Source organism: Mandrillus leucophaeus, unplaced genomic scaffold, assembly GCF_000951045.1.
Source record: "Mandrillus leucophaeus isolate KB7577 unplaced genomic scaffold, Mleu.le_1.0 Scaffold308, whole genome shotgun sequence".
Taxonomy (NCBI): Eukaryota; Metazoa; Chordata; class Mammalia; order Primates; family Cercopithecidae; genus Mandrillus; species Mandrillus leucophaeus.
The window spans coordinates 675,450-700,383 of NW_012103232.1; the positions used below are offsets into that span (position 1 = coordinate 675,450).

The window sequence follows — 24,934 nt, forward strand, 5'->3', positions numbered from 1 at the left end:
GAGGCGGAGGCCGCAGTGGGCTGAGATCGCACCACTGCACTCCAGCCTGGGCGACAGAGTGAGACTCCATCTCAAAAAAAAAGAAAAAAAAAAAAAAAAAAGAAACGGTTGCCAAAGAACTGTATTATGAAAAATCCCCAAAACCAAATTGTTGAAAACAGTACAAAGAAGTCATCTTCAGAAACCAATTTTAGAACAAGAGGAATCTTATGTAGCAGATTTTGTGATTCAAATAACCAAAAAGCCTGTTTTCAGAAGAGGCAATAAATACTTAAAGACAAGGTGGGGTGCGATGGCTCAGGCCTGTAATCCCAGCACTTTGTGGGGCCGAGGACGGTGGATCACCCGAGGCCAGGAGTTTGCAACCAGCCTGGCCAACATGATGAAACCCCATCTCTACTAAAAATACAAAAAATTAGCTGGGTGTGGTGGCAGGTGCCTGTAATCCCAGCTACTTGGGAGGCTAAGGCAGGAGAATTGCTTGAACCCAGGAGGTGGAGGTTGCAGTGACCGAGATCACGTCATGCACTCCAGCCTGGGTGACAAAGCGAGACTCTTTCAAAGAAAAATAAATAAAGACTTAAAGGCAATTTACAAAGTTAAGTTCTTATGACTTTCGAATGTAGAGTAAGGACATATTCCATATTTAGAAATTACGAGAACTTAACCTCCTAAACTTAACTCTTTTGGTTGTTTTTGTTTGTTTGTTTGAGACAGAGTCTCTCTTGTCCCCCAGGCTGGAGTGCAGTGGTGTGATCTCAGCTCACTGCAACCTCCATCTCCCGGGTTCAAGCGATTCTCCTGCCTCAGCTTCCTAAGTAGCTGGGATTACAGGCGTGTACCACTATGCCTGGCTAATGTTTTTGTATTTTTAGTAGATATGGGGTTTCACCATGTCGGTCAGGCTGGTCTCGAACTCCTGACTTCAAGTGATCCACTCACTTCAGCATCCCAAAGTGCTGGAATTATAGGTATGAGCCACCATGCCTGACTTAACTCAGTTCTTGACAAGGTTCCAGAGTGGATCACGAAGGCTTGAGAGCATAGAAACCAGCCTGGGGCACTCCAAGCAGGCCAGGCCGCGTCCCCTCGTTCTCTCTTAACAGTGGACTGGACTGTGTGGGGATAGGCAGCCCACAGGGCTGGTCTGAGTAGATATCCCTATGGCAGGGAAAGCTTGGGCTTTGTTAGTTCACTGGGTGAAAAAGGTTAGTCACAGGGAAAGGACGCTGCTGTGGAGTCACTACCACGCTAGACAGAAGTGACAGCAGTGCACAGGACCCTTCAGTCTATCTGAAGCCTGGCATGAAGAGGAAGCATGCTAGTTAGATCCAAACTAGGATCCAACTCTTCAAGTCAGCCATGAGTCCTGTCTGGTGTCCTACAGCCAGCTAGGAACACATCACAGGGATGTGCCATGTAGCAGCAGTCCAAGTCAGACAACCGGAAGACACCTTGACTTCCTCTGTGGCTGCCAGAGAGCTGTATAGTTGTCTTCACTGCTTCACAGCAGTGACATGAAACTGTGACTTCTGTGGGATGAAGGACTCCGGGTCTTTACTTGGGAAGGGAAAACATGAAGTGGAATGGGGTTTTAGGATTCTTGAAGGGTTGCCATAGGCAAAGAAGATTGGATTTGACCACAGGGTTAGAGCTAGGACAGGTGGGTTAAAGACCCCAGATGGTTCGGTGCCATATGGCAAAGAGCTTCCTCTTAGTCTTAGCTGCCACAAAATGGCTTTGTGCCATGGGAGGTTGATGTCAAGAGCTGTGAAGGATCTGAGATTTTTACCTTACTTGCAGCCTAAAAAGGTGGCCTGCCAATTTATTGAATGTTGGTAGAAGACTTGAGAAAAAGGCCAGTTCCCCTCGTCCCTGCGTCCCACAAAGGTGGTGAGGATGGACCCAGATGGATACCTGCAGATATGAGGGGTGGGTTCCGGAATAGGAAGGCTGAGTTTAGGAGAGGTCTCAGGCCAGTCACTCAATTGTACTTCACTTGCTCCATTTCCAAATGTGAGTGATGGCAGCACTGGCTTCCCAGGGCTGGTGTAAGGGGACCAGGACGGGTGGAATATGGACTGGAGATGGGACAGGAAAGCACCTGGCATCTAAGTACTTGAGAAACTTTGGTCAGATTTTTAAAAATTGGCTTTCCCAGGTTGAAATGATCAACTCTTATTTACATGCATGCATATAATGACTAGAAGCAAATACAGGAAATTGTTAGCCAGGCTGTATATAAAAGAAAATCCACTTTAAAACAAGTATCTTTCTGCCTTTATAAATAGCAAGTGGGCCGGGCGTGGTGGCTCACACCTGTAATCCCAGCACTTTGGGAGGCTGAGGCAGGTGGATCACCTGAGGTCAGGAGTTCGAGACCAGCCTGGCCAACATGGTGAAACCAGTAAAAATACAAAAAATTACCTGGGAGTTGTGGTGCGGGCCTGTAGTCCCGGCTGTTTGGGAGGGTGAGGCAGGAGAATCGCTTGAACTCAGGAGGTGGAGGCTGCAGTGAGCCGAGATTGTGCCACTGCACTCCAGCCTGGGTGACAGAGCGAGACTCCATCTCAAAAAAAAAAAAAAGGTGGGCCAGTTGCGGTGGCTCATGCCTATAATCCCAGCACTTTGGGAGGCCAAGGTGGGTGGATCACGAGGTCGGGAGATCAAGACCATCCTGGCTAACATAGTGAAACCCCGTCTCTAGTAAAAATACAAAAAATTAGCTGGGCGTGGTGGCGGGCGCCTGTCGTCCCAGTTACTCGGGAGGCTGAGGCAGGAGAGTGGCGTGAGAGGCAGAGCTTGCGGTGAGCTGACACCGCGCAACTGCACTCTAGCCTGGGCGACAGAGCAAGACTCTGTCTCAAAAAAAAAAAGACAAGTGGATAAAAAGTCTGCAAAGTCTGTCCTAGAATTTAGACATGGATTGAAAAGGTGTCTTTTTGTTTGTTTGGTTTTTGAGACAGGGTCTCACTCTTGCCTAGGCTGAAGTGCAGTGGTGCAATCATAGCTCACTGCAGCCTCCAACTCCTGGGCTCAGGTGATACCTGGCCCTCCAAAGTGCTGGAGCTTCAGTTTGTGAACTAGTTCAGAGTGTGTAAAATTATCATAAGGAATTAATTTACTTCTCAAATGATTTCCTCAGTACAGCAGTATGAGCTTAGGGAGCACAAGACATTCACATAAAGGCAGGCATAACAGAAAAACACTAGTCATGTTCAGTGAAGATAATGCTGAAATCAGCTGGGCATGGTGGCTCACTCCTGTAATTTCAGCACTTTGGGAGGCTGACATGGGTGGATTTTCTGAGCTCAGGAGTTTGAGACCAGCCTGGGCAATACGGTGAAACCCTGTCTCTACTAAAATACAAAAAGTTAGCCGGGTGTGGCAGCCTGCCCCTGTAATCCCAGCTACTTGGGAGGCTGAGACAGGAGAATCATTTGAACCCGGGAGGCGGAGGTTGCAGTGAGCCGAGATCCCGCCATTGCACTCCAGCCTGGGCAAAGAGTGAGACTCCATCTGTAAATAAACAAATAAATAGATAATGCTGAAATCTTTGGTTTATTTGACACTGAAATGTTGCAGCTTAAGTTGGAGGCAAATTTTCTGCAATGTTGTGTGATATTTATATTTTTTACAATAAAACCATGATTCTTCATTAACATCCCTTATTATTTCTGAGCGGCCTTCCCAAAGGGCAAATTTAGCTCTAATGTTGAAATTCACTTGTAAAGCTTTAGACCTTTACCCGGAAGGTATTATCTCATGTTTTAATTCTTGCACGCCTCTTTCACCAAAAATCTCTGGGACAGGCACATAATTTGTGTGACTTGTGCACACCTGAGCCACTCCTTTGACCATCCACAGAGCCCCAGACTAGGAAAGAGGCCCAGAGAAGTTCAGATGAGTTTGACCAAGTTCCCTGGGTGGTGAGAGGCCTGGCCTGCCTCACGTAACAACAGAACTGCTTCTTTTTTTTCTTCCTCTTTTTGGAAGAAAAAAGAGGTAGGATCTCACTCTGTTGCCTAGGCCGGAAGGCAGTGGCGTGACCATGGCTCACTATAGCCTTAACAACTAACAACTTAACACTACAGCCGCAAGCAGTCCTTCTACCTCAGCCTCCTGAGTGGCTGGGGCTACAGGTGTGCACCAGCAGCGTGCACAGCTAATTTTTAAAAAATTTTAGCAACAAAGTGAGATCCTGTCTTTACAAAAGGATTTGTTTTTGTTTTGTTTTGTTTTGTTTTGTTTGAGACAACACCTTGCTCTGTTGCCTAGGCAGGAGTGCAGTGGTGCGATCTTGGTTCAACCAGTTCTCATGCCTCAGCCTCCCGAGTAGATGGGACTACAGGTGCCTGCCACCACTCCCGGCTAATTTTTTGTATTTTTAGTAGAGATGGGGTTTCACCGTGTTAGCCAGGATGGTCTCGATCTCCTGACCTCATGATCCACCCGCCTCAGCCTTTTTTTAGTAGAGATGGGGTTTCTTTTTTTTTTGTTTTTTTTTTTGTTTTTTTTTTTGAGATGGATTTTCACTTTTGTTGCCCAGGCTGGAGTGCAGTGGGGCGATATCATCTCACCACAACCTCTGCCTCCCAGGTTCAAGTGATTCTCCTGCCTCAGCCTCCCAAGTAGCTGGGATTACAGGCATGCGCCACCACGCCTGGCTAATTTTTGTATTTTTAGTAGAGACGGGGTTTCACATGTTGGCCAGGCTTGTCTCAAACTCCTGGCCTCAAGTGATCTGCCCGCCTCAGCTTCCCAAGGTGCTGGGATTACAGGCCTGAGTCACTGCGCCCAGTCTGTTTTTGGCTTTTTTGAGATAGGGTCTCATTCTGTCACCCAGGCTAGAGTGTAGAGGTGCGATCATGGCTCACTGCAGCCTCAACCTCCTGGGCTTTTGTGATCCTCCTGCCTCAGCCTCCCAAAGTGTCGGGATTACAGGCATGAGCCACTGCACCCAGCCAAATCTGCTTCTCTTGAGCTTTGCCCATGTGTGAGGCATGTAGGACTTTATAGTCCTTATCTCTCATCATGAACTCTGGGTGCAGGCTGCTGCTACTCCCATTTTACAGATGTACGGGAACATTCTCAGACTCTTTAAGCTAGGAAGAGGCAGAGCCTGAGGCTAGACCTGCTAACTTGGGGCCAGATGGCCTCGTTCATGCTTGACCCCAGCTTCTCGGACAGGACCTGGCCCACAGTGGGGAACAGGGGAGGTTGGTCAGTCCTGGACAATCAGTGAAGACCTTTAGCAGATTTCACCAACCAAAATTTACGCAGGAAAGCGTGTGTGTGTGTGTGTGTGTGTGTGTGTGTGTATCTGTGTCTGTCTGTCTCAGGGTCTTACTCTGTTGCCCAGGCTGGAGTACAGTGGCACAATCTTGGCTCATTGCAACCTCTGCCTCCCAGGTTCAAGTGATTCTCCTGGCTCAGCCTCCTAAGTAGTTTGTACTACAGGTGTGCCACCACACCCAGCTAGGGAAAGCTATTTTTAGGTGACTCAAGCACTGTAAATGACAATGATGTTTACTTATTCCGCCCCCCCTCCCCCACCACTACCATTTAATTCTCCTCTTGAAAACTAAAAACTGGCTGGGCATGGTGCATCATTCCTATAATCGCAGCACTCCAGCGCTTTGGGAGGCTGAGGCGGGAGGATCACTTGAGCTCAGGAGTTTGAGGCCAGCCTGGACAACATAGTGAGACCCTATCACTACAAGAAATAAAAAATTAGCTGAGTATAGTAGCATATGCCTGTAGTCCCAGCTACTTGGGAGGCCGAGGTGGGAGGATTGCTAGAGCCTGGCAAGTCAAGACTGCAGTGAACTGTGATTGCACCTCTGCACTCCAGCCTGGGTGACTCCCCACAGATAAATATGCTAACAGTGGTTTCAGCTGCTGGGGGGTGGTTCAGACCTGGATGCATGGCTTCAGTAGCCCTGGGGCCCCACTGTCTGCCTGCAGCCTTCTGTCTTACTCTATGCTATTCCTTCCTAGTCCCTGCTATCTAGGCTTTAGTCCTCTCTGCTTGGGAGGCCTGTCCCGCTCCTCAGCCTTATGTCATCTTATCCATCCTTTAAGGCCCTTGCTCCATGCCTTTCCTCCCAGGGTAGGGCTTGAAGGTAGGAGAATGTGGAGAACTGGTGCGCCAGCCTTGCTCCCCAGCAGAGGAGCTCTGTTTACTGGAGTGCCTACTTAGGCCAGGGCCTGAAGACATGGGGCTGAGGTGTAGGGTTGTCAAGATTGTTCCTGGGGCCAGGTGCAGTAAGTTCACTCCTGTAATCCCAACACTTTGGGAGGCCAAGGCGGGTAGATCACCTGAGGTCAGGAGTTCAAGACCAGGCTGGCCAACATGGTGAAATCCCGTCTCTACTAAAAATAAAAATAAAAAAAATTAGTCGGGCAGGATAGTGGGTACCTATAATCCCAGCTACTTAGGAGGCTGAGGCGGGAGAATTGCATGAACCAGGGAGGTGGAGGTTGCAGTGAGCTGAGATCGCGCCTCTGCACTCCAGCCTGGGCGACAGAGCAAGACTCCGTCCAAAAAAAAAAAAAAAAAAAAAGATTGTTCTTGGGCCCTCTGTGAAGCTTGGCTTCCTTTGGGTTAGGTGTGCCATGGCAGACCTGGGTGAGGGAAAAGGGAGTACAATGGGAAGGGCTTCCTCAGCTCTGGAGATAGGTAGGATTGGGGAGAGGCCAAAAGGTTCTTTGCTGGGTCATCTCAGGCTCCTGGGGCCATCAGTGTCCAGGCCCCAAAGGTGGTTTTCCAGTGGTTCCAGGGGCAAGGATCTAGGGCATGGTGCTGGCCCTGCCTGGTGATCACCTGTTGAGTGACCAGCTCAGGTCACCAGGGTCCAGCCATTGAGCTGACTACTGCTTCCACCCTGGGAAGATTGAACTGGCCAGGACTTGGCATCAAGGCCGTTATTTGGACTTCCAGTACTCACATTGTACTCTGGTTGGGTTGTAACTTACCTCTGGTACAACTCTACTTGTATCTTCAGAGAAGATCAAGGGATATTTGCAAAAACATTATCTGATAAAGGACTGTTGAAAGGACAAAGAAAACTGAAAAATCTGTAATAAGAAAACAACAATAAATAATACTGTGCACCTCTTACAATGACCAAAATCCAGAGCACTGCCAAATGCTGCTGAGGATGTAGAGCAACAGGAACTCTCGCTCTTTGCTGGTGGGAATGCGAAATGGTGCAGCCACTTTGGAAGACAAGTTAGGCAGTTTCTTTCATTTATTTATTCATAAAATCTTTTTAACAAAGAAATTGAGTCTCACTCTTGCCCAAAATGGAGTGCAGAAGCTTGATCACAGCTCACTGCATTCTCAAACTCCTGGGCCTAAGAAGTCCACCCTTCTTAACCTCTCAAGTAGCTGAGACTACAGGCACACGCCACCATGCCAGGCTAATATATTTATTTTATTATTATTTTTTGAGGTGGAATCTCGCTCTGTCGCCCAGGCTGGAGTGTAGTGGCGCAATCTCAGTTCACTGCAACCTCTGCCTCCAGGGTTTCAGCGATTCTCCTACCTCAGCCTCCTGAGTAGCTGGACTACAGGCAGGCACCATTGCGCTCTGCTAATTTTTTTATATTTTTAGTAGAGACAGGGTTTCACCATGTTGGCCATTCTGGTCTTGAACTCCTGACCTCAAGTGATCTACCCAGCTTAGCCTCCCAAAGTGCTGGGATTACAGGTGTGAGCCACTGAGCCTGGCCCAGGCTAATATATTTTATTTTTATTTTTATTTTATTTTTTGTAGAGATGGGGTCTTGTTATGTTGCACAAACTGGTCTTGAACTCCCGGCCTCAAGTGATCCTCCCTCCCTGACCTCCCAAAGTGCTTAGATTACAGACACGAGTCACTGCTCCTGGCCCAGTTTGGCAGTTTCTTACAAAACTAAACATACCTCTTACCATTCAATCTTGCAATTACATTCCTTGGTATTTAGCCAAATGAATTGAAAACTTGTATCCACACAGAACCTGCACACAGATGCTTATAACAGCTTTATTCATTAATTGCTAAGGTTTGAAAGCAACCCACATGTCCTTCAGTGGGTTAATGGATAAATTGTAGTACATCTAGACAAATGATATTTAACACTAAGAAGAAATGAGGCTGGGTGCAGTGGCTCACACCTGTAATCCTAGCACTTTGGGAGGCCGAGACAGGCAGATCTCTTGAGCCCAGGAGTTTGAGACCAGCCTGAACAACATAGCAAAACCCAGTCTCTACAAAAGTACAAAAAATTAGCTGGGCGTGGTGGTGCCTATCTGTAGTCTCAGCTACTTGGGAGGTTGAGGTGGGGAGGACTGCTTGAGCCTGTGAAGTCAAGGTTGCAGTGAGCCAAGATCATGCCACTATACTCCAGTGGGCAACAGAGCAAGACCCTGTTAAAAATAAATAAGTAAGTAAGTATGAAGGGAAGAAAAACAAGTAACAGCTGGGCACAGTGGCTCATGCCTATAAACCCTGCACTTTGGGAGGCCGAGGCTGGCAAATCACTTGAGGTCAGAAGTTCAAGACCAGCCTGGCCAACATGGTGAAACCCCATCTCTACTAAAGATACAAAAATTAGCTGGGCATTGAGATGGGTGCCTGTAATCCCAGCTACTTGGGAGGCTGAGGCAGGAGAATTGCTTGAACCCAGGAGGCGGAGGTTGTGTGAGCCGAGATTGTGCCACTGCACTCCAGTCTGGGCAACAGACTCTCAAAATAAATAATAAAAAGAACAAATAGCTTCTAACAACAAATTTATTTTTCAGTTATTGAGGCTGGGAAGTCTGAAGATCAAGGCTCCAGCAGATTCAGTGGCAACTGAGGGCCTGCTTTGTGGTTTATAGATGGTGCCTTCTCACTGTGTCTTTGTATGATGGAAAGGGCAAGGCAGTTCTTGGGGTCCTCTTTGATAAGGACACCAATCCCATCATGACCTAATCACTTCCCAATGGCCCCAACTCCTAATACCATCACATTGGTGATTAGGTTTCAACATAAGATTTTTGGGGAGATACATTCAGACATAGCAGCTACATATTGCATGATTCCAGCTTGTCTGATAACCACATAAAACCTATAGAATATGCAACACCAAGTGTGAGCCCTAACATAAACTAGGGAATCTGAGAGGTCATGATGTGTTAAGGTAAAAGGTTCATTGATGGTAACAAATTTGCCCCTCTGGCGAGAGATGCTGATAGTGGGGAAGGCTGTGTGTATTTAGGGGCAGGGGGTATATAGGAACACTCTGTCCTTTCCTCTCAGTTTTGCTGTATACCTAAAGGTATTCTAAAAAGTAAAGTCTATTTTTTAAAAAAGTATAAAGAGACCAGGACATCAATCTCAAGCCTTTTCTCAGTTTAGCAGATATCTTGCTCTGGAAATACTAATGGGTGGCTAGGTTGTCCTGAAGGTGGCAGGGCTTCAGTTGATACTTGAATCCCTTGAAATAAATTGATTTTTCAGATAAACAATTGAAACATTCCTGTCTTGGCCATAGGTTTATGAACCATGGTGTGTTCATTTTGATCTCTCTTTCCTTCCAGGACAACCCTCCATATGATAAGGGGGCCTTCAGAATCGAAATCAACTTTCCAGCAGAGTACCCATTCAAACCACCGAAGATCACATTTAAAACAAAGATCTATCACCCGAACATTGACGAAAAGGGGCAGGTCTGTCTGCCAGTAATTAGCGCTGAAAACTGGAAGCCAGCAACCAAAACCGACCAAGGTAAGACATGTGCCTGTGTCTTCCTTGGAGGGGGTCTTTGGGGGTGCTGCTCTGGGGTGGGGGTTTCTGATACCAGATCAGACAGAATCCAGAGAATCTTTCCTACCTTACCAGGTACACGCAAAATGTAGCTGAGGTCCTGTCAGGCCTTGTGGGAATGACTCATCTCAGCTGAACTTTTGACCTGTACAGGGATTGAGGAGGCCCTCCCAGTGCTCAACCCTGGGCTGCTGTCCACAGTGGGAACACACATGGACAGACAAGCCCAGCGGCTTGCTGTTGGTGCAGAGGGGTTCAGGCCCTGGTTTCTGGAAGGGATGAAGGACTGTGGGGCTGCCTACAAGGGGAAGGGAGAGTGGGATTTAAGGTGGCCTTACACAGTAGTTAGTGCCTGAACTCAGACTCCATGGAGGAAAGGAGGTTGGAGAGAGCCTTCCAGGCTATAGGAAGGGGGTGAGCTAGAGCCTAGTGGCTCAAGGGGTGATGTGAGCGGAGGGACAGAGGCAGATGTAAGGGCAGTATTCCCAGATGAAGGCACATGGTTGGCTTTAGTGGGCCTGGGATTCCCTGGAGTTGGATGTGGCTGTGCGTGGTGCATGTGTCTGTGTGTGGCTGTGTGAACATACACATGCTCATTCTTCTGGGAAGAGTATTTGAGTCAGTATTGTGGTTGTCCTCACTTTTGTCCCCTAGAAGTGACTAGAGTTTGTTATGGACTGTGTCTAGTTTTCATTTAATTCCAGACTTTCTTTGGAAGCCCTCATCTCATATTGTGGTGGCTTTCTTTTAGTGTAAAGTCTGTTTAGATTAGAGTGGGCAAAGCTGGCACCTGAGAGGCTACAAGTGGAGGGTTTCTTTGGGTGGTACTGCTCTCAGGTGGGGGCTCATGGGTCCTTTCTAATGCCAGCTCCGACAGAGTGCAGAGAACTCCTGCCTTGCCAGGTGCATGCAAAGTATGGCTGAGGTCCCACCAGTCCCATGGGAATAACTCAGTTGAACTTTTGACCTGCACAGGGATTGAGGAGGTCCTGTGTTTCAGTGACTGAGAAAAGCCCTGGAAGGTGGCGTGGAAAGCCTTTCACAAGAAAAATTGAGCCTCACTTGTTGGAAATAATCACCATGAAAGGTGCCCATTAGACTCCCACACTGAGTAGAAGAAAGGAGTGGGTGCTAAACATTCGGTCAGGGCAGAACAGTCTCTAGTGGGCTTGGTCCTTGTTTGTGTACAAGTTGATGTTTATAAAAGCTTGACACAGTTCTTCTCAGTGCACATGGCCTGGTCTTGTTGTGTCATGTCGTGTCATGTCGTGTCGTGTCCTGTCTTTTTTTGAGACAGAGTCACCTAGGCTGGAGTGTAGTGGTGCCATCCCAGCTCACTGCAACCTCCGCCTCTTGGATTCAAGCGATTCTCCTGCCTGAGGCTTCCGAGTAGCTGGGATTACAGGCGCCCGCCACCATGCCCGGCTAATTTTTGTATTTGTAGTACAGACAGGGTTTCATCATGTTGGCCAGGCTGGTCTTGAACTCCTGACCTTAGGTGATCAACCGGCCTCAGCCTCCCAAAGTGCTGGGATTACAGGCATGAGCCACCATGTCCGGCTGACCTGGTTTTTTTTAATACAGATTCCTAGCACTGTTGAAAACCTATAACTGCATTTGATCAAGAGTGTTCAATAATTCCTGGAGTCCTTGCTGAGTCATGTCTGTTAAACTACCGTGCCTGGGGAGTGGCAGTCCTTCTAGGCCAGGCTGCCTAGGAAAGCCCTGCACCTCAAGTTCTGGCCACAAAGAGTTCTGGGACTCCTTCCTTACCTGTAGACTTGAGAGGGTGGAGCTAGGGCCAGGGAGGCTCTCAGGAGATGGATGCACGTGCTTTGCCGCCTCTCATGGGGCTGCTGTGTAGAAGGCCGTGGCAGGATTATTCACTTTTTACCTTCCTCTCCAGGTGCATTGCCAAAATGCTGTGCTTTTTCACACTGTGGCTGCTTTTTTTTTCCCCCCTAAAGAGCCAAATAACTTAGGGGCAGCTTTTAATTTTTTTATAAAACGTACTGTTGACTTGGGATTTTTAAGGTAAAAATTTTGGTACAGGAGCTTTTCTGTGTGCCACAATGGACAGAGCCAGAATTGCTATTTTGTGATTTGGAACAGTTGAGGATTCCTTCCTAGAACATTATTATGTAGATTGTTTGTGGCATGGCCTTGATTCATCCTCACATGCATCAAGAATGTTCCTGGCACTTGATGGCCACATTCCCATGTTTGTTATCTATTACTACATTATAACCCCTATCAAAACTTTGTGGCTTAAAGTAACACCAGTTTATTAGTTTTTACTCTGGAGATTGGCTGGGCTCAGCTGCATGGTTCTACAGCTGACCATTCGTTCCTGGGGTCACTCATGCAGCTGTATTGAGCTGAGAACTCAATTTGGCTGGGAAGTGCTGGTAGGCATCGTGCACATGTGTGGAAATGGCATTAGCTAAGGCACTTTGGTTCTCTTTGTGTTCTCGTATTTTCCACAAGGCTAGATTGAACGCTTTCAGAGCATGGTGGTGTCAGGGTTCCAGGGTGAAGGTACAGAACTGGTACAGTGTCGCTTCTGCAGATTCTTTTGGTCAGGCAAGTCCAGATTTAATGAGAGGGAAAATAGACTTCAGCTGTTGATGGGAGGAGCATGCAGGATGGGAGACAGGATGGCAGAGGTGGGACAGGCAGGCAAGGATGCTGAGTCCCCTTGCTGCCTCCTCAGACCCACTTGGGTCTGCTTTTCCCAAATGGCAGCTCTTCTGGACATGCCATTCCTTCTCCCACCTGCCTGATTCTTCATATGTTGGGTGTCCCTGTTTTTCTGGTGCTATTTCCTGACTGCTGTTCAGCTGCCACTGTCCTGCAAACCCTGCCCTTTCAAATGCCTCACCATTCCTTCATTTGTTTCCTAAATATGGTAAGTGAAAGTGCCACTTGAGGCCGGGCACAGTGGCTCACGCCTGTAATCCCAGCATTTTGGGAGACTGATGCAGGCAGATTGCTTGAGCCAAAGAGTTTGAGACCAGCCTGAGCAACACGGTGAAACCCTGTCTGTACCAAAAAAAAAAAAAAAGGAGGGAAAGAAAGAAAGAGAAAGCCAATTGTGCCACCCTCCTGCTGTAATCTTCCAGTGCTCTTCCTTTGTCCCCAGAGCACCTGCTCATGATTTTTGTCTCCTGCCCTTGTCCTTAGAAACTTCGGCATTCCCAATTATGGCTTCTTCCAGATCCAGCCTTGAAGTTCTTTGACCTCCTCAATTCACAACCTCTAGCTAACTTTAGCCATCTACAAGTACAGAAAAGTAAGCATAATGGAAGAAATAGTAATATGAAAAGATGCTCATATGACCCAGCAGTTCCACTCTTAGCTATATCTACCCAAGAGAAATGAAAACATATGCTCAGTAAAAACTTGTACACAGATGTTCATAGCACCATTATTCACAATGAACAGGAAGTGGAAAGAGCCCAAATGTCCATCAGTTGGTGAGTGAATAAACAAAATGTGAGCCGGGAGCGGTGGCTCACGCCTGTAATCCCAGCACTTTGGGAGGCTGAGGTGGGTGGATCACCTGAGGTTAGGAGTTCAAGACCAGCTTGGCCAACATGGTGAAACTCTGTCTCTACTAAAAATACAAAAAATTAGCTGGGCGTGGTGGCAAGCACCTGCAATCCTAGCTACTTGGGAGGCTAAAGCAGAAGAATCGCTTGAACCTGGGAGGTGGAGGTTGCAGTGAGCCAAGATTGTGCCACTGCACTCCAGCCTGGGCAACAAGAGCCAAACTCCCTCTCAAAACAAAACCAAGCAACAACAAAAAAGTAGTGTATCTCTACAATGAAATCTTATTTAGCCATAAAAAGCAATGAAGTACTGTCTTATGGTACATAAATGTTGAAAATATGCTAAATGAAAGAACCATCCATGGAAGGCCACATTTTGTATGATTCCATTTGTGGTTGAGCCTCATTGTTCATAGAGTCTGTGTTTGTGAATTTGCCTACTCACTAAAGTTTTTTGTAGCCCCAAAATCAATATTCTCGGCACTTCTGGTCTATCACAGATGTGCGCATGTGCAGAGCAGCAAAAAATTTGAAGTACCCAGTGCACGTGTTACAGGCTCACGCCTGTAATCCCAGCACTTTGGGAGGACGAGGCAGGCAGATCAAGACCATCCTGGGTAACACGGTGAAACCCCATCTTTACTAAAAATACAAAAAATTACCAGGTGTGGTGGTGGATGTCTGTAGTCCCAGCTACTCGGGAGGCTGAGGCAGGAGAATCACTTGAACCCAGGAGGGGGAGGTAGCAGTGAGTTGAGATTGCGCCACTGCACTCCAGCCTGGGCGACAGAGGCAGACTCCATCTCTGCTTCTCAATTTAAAAAAAAAAAAAAAAAAATTAAGACTTGATCAAATTAGTGAAAGTGAAACTTTAGAAAATAATGAAATAGACAAATGGCATCTTTTGAGAAATAGGTCTTTTATTTTTAATTTTTATTTTTAAATTTTTTTTGCGATAGGGTCTCGCTCTTGCTCAGGCTGAGTATAGTGGCACAATCACAGCTCACTACAGCCTCAATATTGTGGGCTTGAGCAATCATCCCACCTCAGCCTCCCAAGGAGCTGAGAGTACAGGCATGTACCACCATGCCCAGCTAATTTTATTTTTTAATTTTGTAGAGGCCAGGTCTTGCTATGTTGCCCAGGCTGGTCTCAAACTCCTGGCCTCAAGTGATCCTTCCTCCTTGGCCTCCCAAAAGTGCTGGGAATACAGGTATGAGCCACCAACCTCTGCATTAGTCACCAAGGTGATGATAGTGAGAAGTAGAGAGCCTAAGTATTCATATCAGAGAGTGAGGTGAAAACTCCTGAGCGTGCCCCTGACAAAGTACTCAGCCTGTCCTTAGCCCAGCAAGGTTTCTAAAATGCTAATACAGTGGTAATTCTCCTGTTACAGAGCCATTTCTAATCATGGGAAAAGAAAGGGAGCCACCTGTTTGTGCTCTTAGGCGACTGTTGTTCAGTTTCCAACCCTGAAGTCAAGAACAGCCAGGAAAAGGGAGCAGTCTCACACCGAGGGTGGCGTGCACTGAATATACTGTGGCCAGTGAGCCAAGGGTGGGCTTCGTTTATTAATTAAATAAATGTTTATTAAATCAAAATATACCTCCAGGGCCTGCTGCCTCTAGGTGGCTTGTACAGGGAGGTGATATCATCTACCCCTGAGGAGGCTTGGAGACTGAATTAGAGGCCACCCTGGCCTGCAGAGAGCTTTCCAGGCCCCTTGCCCCTGCTTGCTGTTGACAGTCCACCCTCCTTGCCCAACCATCCCCTAGCCCCAACAAACGTGGAACCTGTCAGCCTTGCATGCGCCATGCCCTCCTCGCCTCTGCCCCACTGCTTCATCTCTACCCGCTGTGGTCACAGGAGCTCTCTCTTTTCCCTTCTCACCAGGCATGGTAAGAAGCAGAGGTTAGGCAGGTGGGCTTTGGATACCAGGCCAGGAGTACTTTGTGCTGTGGCCCTCACTATGTGCTGTTCAATGATTGTGCCTTTGCATATGACTCAGCCAGCATCAGCATTTTGTTTTATTTATTTATTATTTATTTATTTTTGAGACAGAGTCTTGCTCTGTCACGCAAGCTAGAGTGCAGTGGCACGATCTCGGCTCACTGCAACCGCCATCTCCTGGGTTCAGACGATTCTCCTGCCTCAGCCTCCCGAGTATCAGGGACTATAGACATGGGCCACTATGCCTGGCTAATTTTTTGTATTTTTAGTAGAGACGGAGTTTCACCATGTTGGCCAGGCTGGTCTTGAGCTCCTAACCTCAGGTGATCTGCCTGGCTAGCATCAGCATTTTAGTCCATTTCTTGTAATGCTGAGTGAACGATACGAGCCCTCAATAAAGGAATTGTGGCATCAGCAGTTCGGAGAAGAGGGGCACCGTATTACAATGGGAAGGAACATTCTGAGGGTGCTGATCCTGACAGGGTTGGGGTCAGCTGTGGCAAAGTATGTGAGGAGGTGTGGGTAGCAGCTGCTTCTGATTCCCCACTATCCTTCCTCCCTGGAGCACGTCTGGGCTATGGCACCTAGGGGGAGTACTGTCGCACCCATCAGAGCCATCAGTGTGACATCTGCCTGTGGTCTTGACAGTGTGATGCGATGGCGGTTGTCAGCTTCCCATTGGCTGGCCCCAGTGATCCTTTCTGGAGGGTGCAGAAACTCCTAAGGGTCTTCCAGAGTTGGGTCGTTGCACATTGATAAGTGCAGTGCACATTGATAAGTGCACATACCCTTCTTTCTAGTGCCCACTCAGTCACCTTAACCAAAACTTCCCTGAGCCGAGCATGGTGCTGGGTGCTGGGCTGATGCAGGGAAGTTCTACCCAGTCCTGCCCCGAAGAAAGTGACCCTGTGTATGTGTGTGTGAGAGTGAGCAGTTCAATGCTAGGCCTCCTATCTCCAGAGCACACAAAAGGACTGGATTAGCCAGGCATGGTGGTGAGCGACTCTAGTCCCAGCTACTCGGGGGACTGAGGCTGGAGGATTGCTTGAGGTCAACCCAGGAGGTTGACGCTGCAGTGAGCCAAGATGGTGCCACTGCATTCCAGCCTGGGTGACAGAGTGAGACCCTGTCCCTCCTCCCCAAACCCCTGCCAAGAAAAAAGGGCTGGGAGTGACTGAGGGCTAAGACTTCCAGTGTCAGGTCAGGAAGGTTTCCTGGAGGCGGAAGCACATCACTGTGAACAATTATCCACCGTAGTGTTAGCTATTTGTTGTCCATCAATGTCTCCTAATCACAGAGGAAAGATGAGTTTTCTGGTGGTCAGAATTTTGGATAGATAGGCTGCTTTGGCTTAAAAGCACATTAGCTATAAACCAGTGGTAAAGCCAGAGTTTTGTTCCCGGGATTAGCTGCCTCTTGCCTGTGCCATTTCTGAGACTGTGTTAACCCCCCATGCCTTGTCCTTCTCTTGGCAGTAATCCAGTCCCTCATAGCACTGGTGAATGACCCCCAGCCCGAGCACCCGCTTCGGGCTGACCTAGCTGAAGAATACTCTAAGGACCGTAAAAAATTCTGTAAGAATGCTGAAGAGTTTACAAAGAAATATGGGGAAAAGCGACCTGTGGACTAAAATCTGCCACGATTGGTTCCAGCAAGTGTGAGCAGAGGCCCCGTGCAGTGCATTCAGACACCCCGCAAAGCAGGACTCTGTGGAAATTGACACGTGCCACCGCCTGGCGTTCGCTTGTGGCAGTTACTAACTTTCTACAGTTTTCTTAATCAAAAGTGGTCTAGGTAACCTGTAAAGAAAGGATTAAAAATTTAAGATGTTCTAGTTCTGCTCTCTTTGTTTTAAAAATCACTGCTTCAATCTATTCCAAAAGAATGGTGTTTCTTTTCTTGTCCAATTTTATCCAAAATCTTCAAGTTGCATTTAGCCCATAATGTTTAAAAAAAAGGAAAAAAAAGGTTGTGGTTCCCTTTCTTCCCTACCCTTGCCACTCCCACTTTCTGGCACCGAGTTTATTTTTCACTTACTTCCCCAGACCCGGGGCCCGCCTCCACAAAAGAGAAGAGACTGCCCTGGCGGTCCTGGTGGCTTTTCTTAGCACGTGTGGGACTGTTGCCCAGTGTGGGAGTTGGTTTAAATTCTCCTGACTCCAGTTTATAACATCCTTTAAAAAATTTTAAAAACAAACAGCCACACCCCTCCTCCAGTCCTTCTCCTCAGTTCTTGTGTGAATCTCCAGCTGATGTTACCACAGTAACATCAGTTAATTGGGCAAGCTCTGATGTCAGTGTGTGTAACTGACCTCTGGCCTGGCCTGCACAGACAAACCCTATAATCACAGGTCTGTGGTGGCCCCGAAATGAGGGGCCTGCTAGTCAGGAGGATGCTGTGCACACTGTGTGTGATGAATCTCGCCAGAAAGGCTCCTGATGTCCCAGGTTGGCACTTCCTCCTGCAGCCATTGTAGAAGATCTGCTGGTCCTTGCAGGCAAAGCTACAGCCAGAATGTCCGTTTGAAATTCCCAGCTCATCTGTCACCGAGTTTCATCTGAATGTGCCACGGAGCTTGCTCTCCGCTTCCTCTGTGCAGCGGCCCCACCACAGCCCTCCCTCGGCACACTTTGACCCTTTGTAGGATTGGAATTAGCAGGACTCGGCTATTTAAAGCACCAGTCTGGGGTCTCCTGGGCCCCTGCTGACCCCTTCCTCCAGAGCAGCTGGCCCAGCCCGGGAACAAGACGGACTTCCTCTCCCTTTGGACTCACATCCTTTGCAGAGTCAAGCTCCACTTGAAGCTCACTCAGTAATATCCTTTCAATGTGTTTTATATTGTTTTGACTGCCTTTTTTTGTAGAAATAAAAATTGACCTTAGAATTTATCATCAGATAAACTTGTAAAGATTTGAATATTAATGTCTTTTCAAGGCAAATGGGATTGTCCCCAAACTAGTAGAGAATCCGTGTCACTCTGACACCCCAAGGAAGCCGACGATCCAAATGCCGTGTGTCACCAACCCCGCTTCTGCCACTGGTGGCTTCCCTTCTTGGCTTTTGGGGGGACTAGATCCTGTGGAGAAGATGACTTAAACTTTGCTTTTTGTTTTAATTTTAATTCTAGATCTTTCCGGTCTGATCTGTGCAGAAGTGGGGAGTGATGGGCAGGTTAGGCAGCCTAACATCATTCAGGCGCGTGGCCCCTGTGGTGTGTACATGAACTCAGCTTCTTTTGTCCTAGGTATGCCAAGGGCAGGTTTCTGGAGACTCGTGTGCCCAGGATGGCAAGGGCACCGGGCTGGCGTTTCCGTATATGTCTCTTCATTAGCAGAAAAATGATGATGGATTTTATTTCACTCACACTCCAATTTGTAATAAAATGCCAAATTCTGTCAGAAACTATCCAAACAAGCCACCATTTGTTCTTGTTGCTTCTCTGGATCCAGAAATGTTGCCATTCTTGGAAACTGTCCCATTGCTTCATATTTCTGCCAACGTAGCTCTGCCTGCCTGTCACCCCCTCACTGCGCTCTGCTCACCACGGGAGGATACCTGTGTGCCAGCAGCCCCTCAGGGACTCTCAGCCCTGGCACTGGCACCCCAGGGTTGGCCCCGTCAGCAGAGGCCTGGCTTTCGAGCCAGTGGGTGTCTCTCCTTCGGGCCTGGGCGACTTGCTCCTGCCAGCCATGCCCTCAGGGTAGGCTCTGAGCAAGCTGGTGAACAGCCTTGGCTGCTCCAAAACCAAAAAGCTGGGTCCTCTGGAGGAGGGGCGAGCTGTGGAGCAGCCACCCACTGCTGCCCCTAGCTCACTCAGGAATTCACACCCGCCTGGTTTCTTGAAGTGTGCCGGGTCCTTCCCTCTGCTCCCCACTCCCCACCACGGCAGAGAATAGGCTTTCTAAGATGCTGCGATCCCGTTCTGCTGCCCTTAATAAAAATGCTCTCAGACACTGGTTAGTCGTGTGGGTTTCTTCCTTCCTGGGAGCGGGCAGTGCCAGGGGCCTGTGCTCTTGGAGATGGGAGGGCTGGCTGGGGCCCAGGTCCTGGGGCTTCTGATCTCTCTCCCCATTCCCAGCCTCTCCAAAAGAGGTACATAGAGGTGTTCCTGCCTCCCTAGAGGGAAGGAGATGAGGTATAATCAACGAGAAAGCCAGAGACTCCAGACAGTCGGGGCCTGCAGAGGGCGCTCTTGGATGTCTTGTGAGGGGACAGGGAATAACGTGTGGGTGCATCACTTACATGTGGGAGTCATCCTGGAGCCCCCTGGGAGTGTTACGATCCGTGTTTTGAAGAGGCAAACCTGGGGTCCCAAGAGGTCACAGAATTAATAAGGCTGTGCCTGAGGGTGGAGCTGGACCATGTCCATGAATGGTGCCAGCCAGAAACACTATTTGAGTCCCCCAGTGCAGCCCGCTGCCAGGTGCTGCAGCAGTGGTGCTGACTCAGCAAGGGCTCAGCCAGGCCCAGGACTTTTTTGGCCAGGCCTTCCCTGCCTGGAATTTGACACCTGCTGAGACCAGGCCTGCACTGTCAGCTGGATCTGCAGGTCTTGGGGAAGGAAGCTTCCTGGGGTGTCATTTTACTAGCCTTTAACATACCTAGCACTTTACCCTCTGAGCCTCAGGAGAGCCCTGTGGCATCCTTATCCCTGCTTTTAAAGACAACCAAGACCCCTGGCCTGTTTTTGTTCACATTCTGACTGCAGAGCCTGTTGCATTCCACCACTTGGCACGTTTCCTCCCACAGGGTCCCTCTGAGCCCAGAAACAGCCAGTTACCCCCCTTCCCAAAGCCAGAGACCTTTAAGCCCCTCTGTCAACTTCCTCTTTCCTACAGCCACCAGCCACCAGTTTTGGCCTTGTTCACTATTAATTGTTCAGCTTGAAATAAGCATCCATTTCATCACTCCTGTACCTGCCGCAGCCTGACTTCTGTCACCTGCTGCCCCTTGCTGCTGCTCCTTTCATTTGGTGCCATCTAACCCAGCCCTGAAAGAAAGCCAGAGCTGCTCTCTGCATTTCCCACCCTGTCCTGCCCACCTCTTCCTCCTCTCCCTGCTTCCTGGGTATGGCGTGGGGGAAGGGCACCAACCGGGAACAGAGGGGAGCTGAGGGTACCATTGCTCCCAGTGCAGTGCAGTGCAGTGCAGTGCTTGGCCCAGGTCATGCCTGGTAAGTGGCCATTTCCCAGATTATTGGAATGTGTTCTTGTTCACTGACGGTTCCTAGGGAACCCTGGAGGCCTCAGAGGATCAGAGTGGAAAGGACCACCGTGCAGAGGCCATAACTGAGGCCCTGGGAAGGAAGTCACTTGCAGAGAGCATTCCCCACCCTGTGCTGGCCAGGTTCGGAAACCGCCCTGTGGCTGCACACGTTGCCGCGGGTTTCTCCTACATCTTCCTGTGTCACTGGATGACTGTCCTTGTGTGTACCAGACTGGGAGCTCCTTGCAGACCAGGCCGTTTCAGCTCCAGCCCTGGCCTGGCACAGAGTGGACCCTCCAGACACGAATGCTGAGTGGGTGGGTAACAGTGAACCACTTGGCTAAGACATACCCCTGTTGCTGCCCCCACAACCCCCGTGGGCCACAAGTCACCACCCTAACAGGTCCTTATCACTTTCACCTCCTCGTGAGGAGGGCCTCATTATAATCAGGTGGGCCTGATTATCCTGTGAGTCTGTGGCCCCTCACTTCACTCTTTTTTTTTGAGCCGAGCTCACTCTGTCGCCCAGGCTAGAGTGCAGTGGCATGATCACTGCTCCCTGCAGCCTCTACCTCCCAGGCTCAATCGATCCTCCTATCTCTGCCTCCTGAGTAGATGGAACTACAGGCTCGTGTCACTACACCCGGCTAATTTTTGTATTTTTTATAGAGACAGGGTTTTGGCATGTTACTTAGTCTGGTCTCGATCTGCTAGCCTCAAGCCTTCCCGACTCAGCCTCCCAAAGTGCTGGGATTACAGGCGTGAGCCACTATGCCCAGCCATTATTTTTTCTTTTTAAAATAACAGAAATGAGGTCTTACTGTGTTGTCCAAGCTGGTCTCGAACTCCAGAGCTCAAGTAATCCTCCCACTTCAGGCTCCCAAAGCGCTGGGATGATAGGTGTGAGCCACTGCGCCTGGCTTCACTTCACTCAAATGCTCATGGTCAGCAGGGCGCTGTGGCTGACGCCTGTAATTCCAACACTGAAGGAAAGGCCAAGGTGACCAGATCTCTTGATCCCAGGAGTTTGAGACCAGCATGGGCAACATGCCAAAACCCCATCTACAAAAAATAAAAAATGAACCAGACATGCCTGTGTTCCCAGCTCCTCGGGAGGCCAAGGTGGGATGATCAACTGAGCCTGGGGAGATCGAGGACTGCAGTGATTGTGCCACTGTACTCCAGCCTGGGTGACAGGATGAGATCCTGTCTTTAAAAAAAAAGTTCACAGTCCCCAGGGCTGCTGTCGGCTCTTTGCTCATCTCTCCTTCCCTCCGTGGGTGACAGTAGCCACTCATCTAGCATCTGTGCAGACGCCCAGATCTCTCCTGCCCACCCACACCTCTCTCCTGAGCCTAGAGCTGCACAACCAGCTGCCTGCTCCTCTCAGAACACTTCCATAACAGAAGCCCCTCAAGGGAGCTGCGTCTGTGCCCCCGGCTAACTTCAGGCCACCCCTCTCCCAGCCCCAGCCAGGAGTGTGGCCAGATCTCATTAGGCTGAGGCGAGGAGATGGAGGCTAGGTAGCAGGAGGAGCCATCGTACAGTGATTCCAGCTCACAAGCATGGGTGCAAGAAAGCAGGAAAAGGGCTGTGGATGGGAGAGTCCAAGTCTAGTGAAGGTCAAGATGGAAGACGAGTGTGGAGCCAGAAAAAGGGACTGAAGCTGCAGTCAAGGGGATGGGGCATGGGTGGGTAGAAGCAGGAAGGCGGAGAGACATCCCACACTCACCCTTCAGAAAGCCACACGACCCCCTAAGCTGCCTAGGCTGGGTGAGAGCTCTCTTGGCCACTGATTCCATGTTTGGCCCAGGCTAGGGCCTGGTGCACATTAAATAAATGAATGAGTAGTTTCAAAGCCCTGTTCTGCCACTCCTGCCTCTACCCCTGTAAAATGGGGAGATCGGTGCCTGCCTCATAGATGCTATTTCATGAAATGAGATAAGAACCACATGGTACTCCATCTGCCTTTCCATCCTCCGGAGTGGGGCAGAAGGACTCTGTGCTCCAGAGGACTCCCACTGCCTTCCCCATCTGCTCCTGCACCTCAGGAGCTTTCGCCGAAGCCACATGGGGCCCCAGTCCACAGGGCATCCCTACATTGCCAGGTCAAGGTAGAAACCTCGGTATCCCATTTCCTGGGAAGACTGCTCCTCCTAGAAAAATTTAAATGTATTTCCACGGGGTTGCAGGGTCTCCTCACGCCTATCCCCTAGAATGGCTTACATCTAAACAGATGACTTCTTTTTCTTTTTTTTTCTTTTTTTCGAGACGGAATTTCACTCTTGTTGCCCAAGCTGGAGTGCAATGGCGCAATCTCGGCTCACCATAACCTCCACCTCCCAGGTTCAGGCGATTCTCCTGCCTCAGCCTCCTGAGTAGCTGGGATTATAGGCATGCACCACCAACGCCCAGCTAATTTTGTATTTTTAGTAGAGATGGGGTTTCTCCATGTTGGTCAGACTGGTCTCAAACTCCTGACCTCAGGTGATCCACCCACCTCGGCCTCCCAACGTGCTGGGATTACAGGTGTTAGCCACCGCACTCGGCCTACAGGTGACTTCTAAAAATCACTACTGAGATTATAGTATTATGCCTCTTCAAAAGCAGCCTGGTGAGGGCAGTCTTCTCCCACTCCCACCCCCTAAAAAGGAATAAAGAAAACCGCAGCATGAACAAATGAACAAAACCAGAATGGAGAATGGGCCATTTCCTGGAGTGGTTTGAGCCAAGAGGGAGCTGCTCTTTGTCCCTGCTTGTTTCTGTGAGGGTCTCCTGGGCAGAGCTAATAAACCACCCAAGTTTGAAAGACACACGTTATTTTATTAATATAGCCATCTTTCCCCACTGCCCCAGTGGTGAAGGTGTTTGCACTGCAGCATGGAGGGGCACCAAATGCTCTGCGGGCCCTAGCCCGCTGCCACAGGATGGACCCGCCTGCAGCCAAGAAGGCTGCTCAAACTCTAGATACCATTTGGAGCCATGAGGACCTGGGCCCAGACGTGGCAGTGTCCTACCCAGGGAAGTCAACAGACCCTGCTCCAGGGACCGGTTCTGGGCTGGGCCAGGACTAAATCCTGGCTCCCCTTGCTTGGTAGTAAGGGGATTAGTGCTTGGTTGTCGGTAGCGGGTCAGAGTAGGGAGGGTTCCAGGAAGGGTTCCAGAGTGGCCTCACAGGGGACCTCCTCCCCTGGCCTCTTGGAGTCCAGGTCGTCGAGGGCGCAAAGCTGCACGCCATCCTGGGCAAGCCGGGTCCGCAGCGTGGGCGCGGTGAGGACGCGCAGCTCATGCAGCCGCTCCCAAGAGCAAGAGAAAGCGTCGGGGCCTTCACCGCAGCCGCCGGTGGGAGGCACACTGGGGTAGCCGGGGTGCGCCATCAGCTCGGCTGTCAGGGTGTGGCCCGCTAGGGTACCTTCCAGGACCCGCGCCAGGGCCCCGGACACGCGGTGAGCGGACATGTGCCGGCCGCAAGTGCTCAGACCCACGAAGGCGTCTGTCCACCTGTAGTGGGCGGGGCATCAGCCGCGGGGCCAGGCCGGGCCATGGCCAGGGCTAGGCTAGAGTAGGGTAGGATAGGGTAGGGACGGGGGGCGGGAGGGGGGAACTGGGGTGGCGGCAGCGATCGACGCCAGACTCGCTTCCGGGCTGAGAAACGGACACAGCTAGCCAGGTGAATAGTCAGTGCGGAGGGACTGGGGCAGCTATGGTAGGAGACAGGGCGGGAAGCCTCACCGCAGGCCGTGGCGGGAGAAGGGGCCCACGGCGGCCCGGGCGTCGCGCTCCACGGCGCAGGCGAAGGCGCGCGCGGGGGCCTCCAGCCAAGTGCAGCCACCCACACCGCGCTCCAGCGGCAGTCGCGTAAAGCGCACCCCATAGGCCTGCAGCGCCTCGGCGAACACCTGGCACACGCCTGCGGGCGGAGCGGGTCTAGGAGGAGCACGTCCCTTCACCTGGGGGCATCGAACTACCCCTACTTCCCCAGCCCCACCTGGGAGTAAACGCCCTCCAAACTGGGATCACCAACCACGCACCTGGGAGCACGTGCACGTGCTGGTGGCCATCCACGTGCGTGGGGGCCCTGCCCATCAGCTCTCGGAAGCAGCTTAGTTGGGCCTCGAGCTCCTCCCGCACCTAGAGGGCGAGCGAGAGACACCTTGAGCAACCGGGAGTAGCTGCCGAGGACACCCTCCTCGTGCTGCCGTGTGACCGCTCCAGTGTTTAAATGAAGAAGTCATCCACCGCCATCTCCTAATGGCCTCACAGTACCCTCCGGGCGGAGCTCTGGGGGTCCTCGCGAGCATCCTCCTGCAGCTGCGGCTCCGCACCTGAGGCAAATCCACGTCTCCGGCCGCCACCGCCTCCCGGAATCCCATCTTGCCAAGGAAGAAGCCTTCGGGGCCGAGCAGCGACGAGGCGCCACGGCGGGCCGGACC

At 50.1% G+C, this 24,934-nt stretch overlaps 2 protein-coding genes across 2 annotated transcripts in view; one reads left to right on the top strand and one right to left on the bottom strand.

The window, feature by feature from the left end:
• UBE2L3 (ubiquitin-conjugating enzyme E2L 3) overlaps positions 1-18,196 on the top strand; it is a 94,093-nt gene extending 75,897 nt beyond the window's left edge. Inside the window, 2 exon segments of the mRNA XM_011987340.1 lie at positions 9,569-9,755; positions 16,771-18,196. Of these exon segments, the coding sequence (XP_011842730.1) occupies positions 9,569-9,755; positions 16,771-16,925 (342 nt within the window). The 3' untranslated portion in view covers positions 16,926-18,196.
• Positions 18,197-23,303: 5,107 nt separating this feature from the next.
• YDJC (YdjC homolog (bacterial)) lies at positions 23,304-24,934 on the bottom strand (the record flags this gene model as incomplete). Its single annotated transcript, XM_011987342.1, has 4 exons — positions 23,304-24,002; positions 24,234-24,411; positions 24,533-24,632; positions 24,827-24,934. Coding segments are annotated over 4 exons (756 nt in total), but the record flags the coding sequence as incomplete, so codon positions are not given.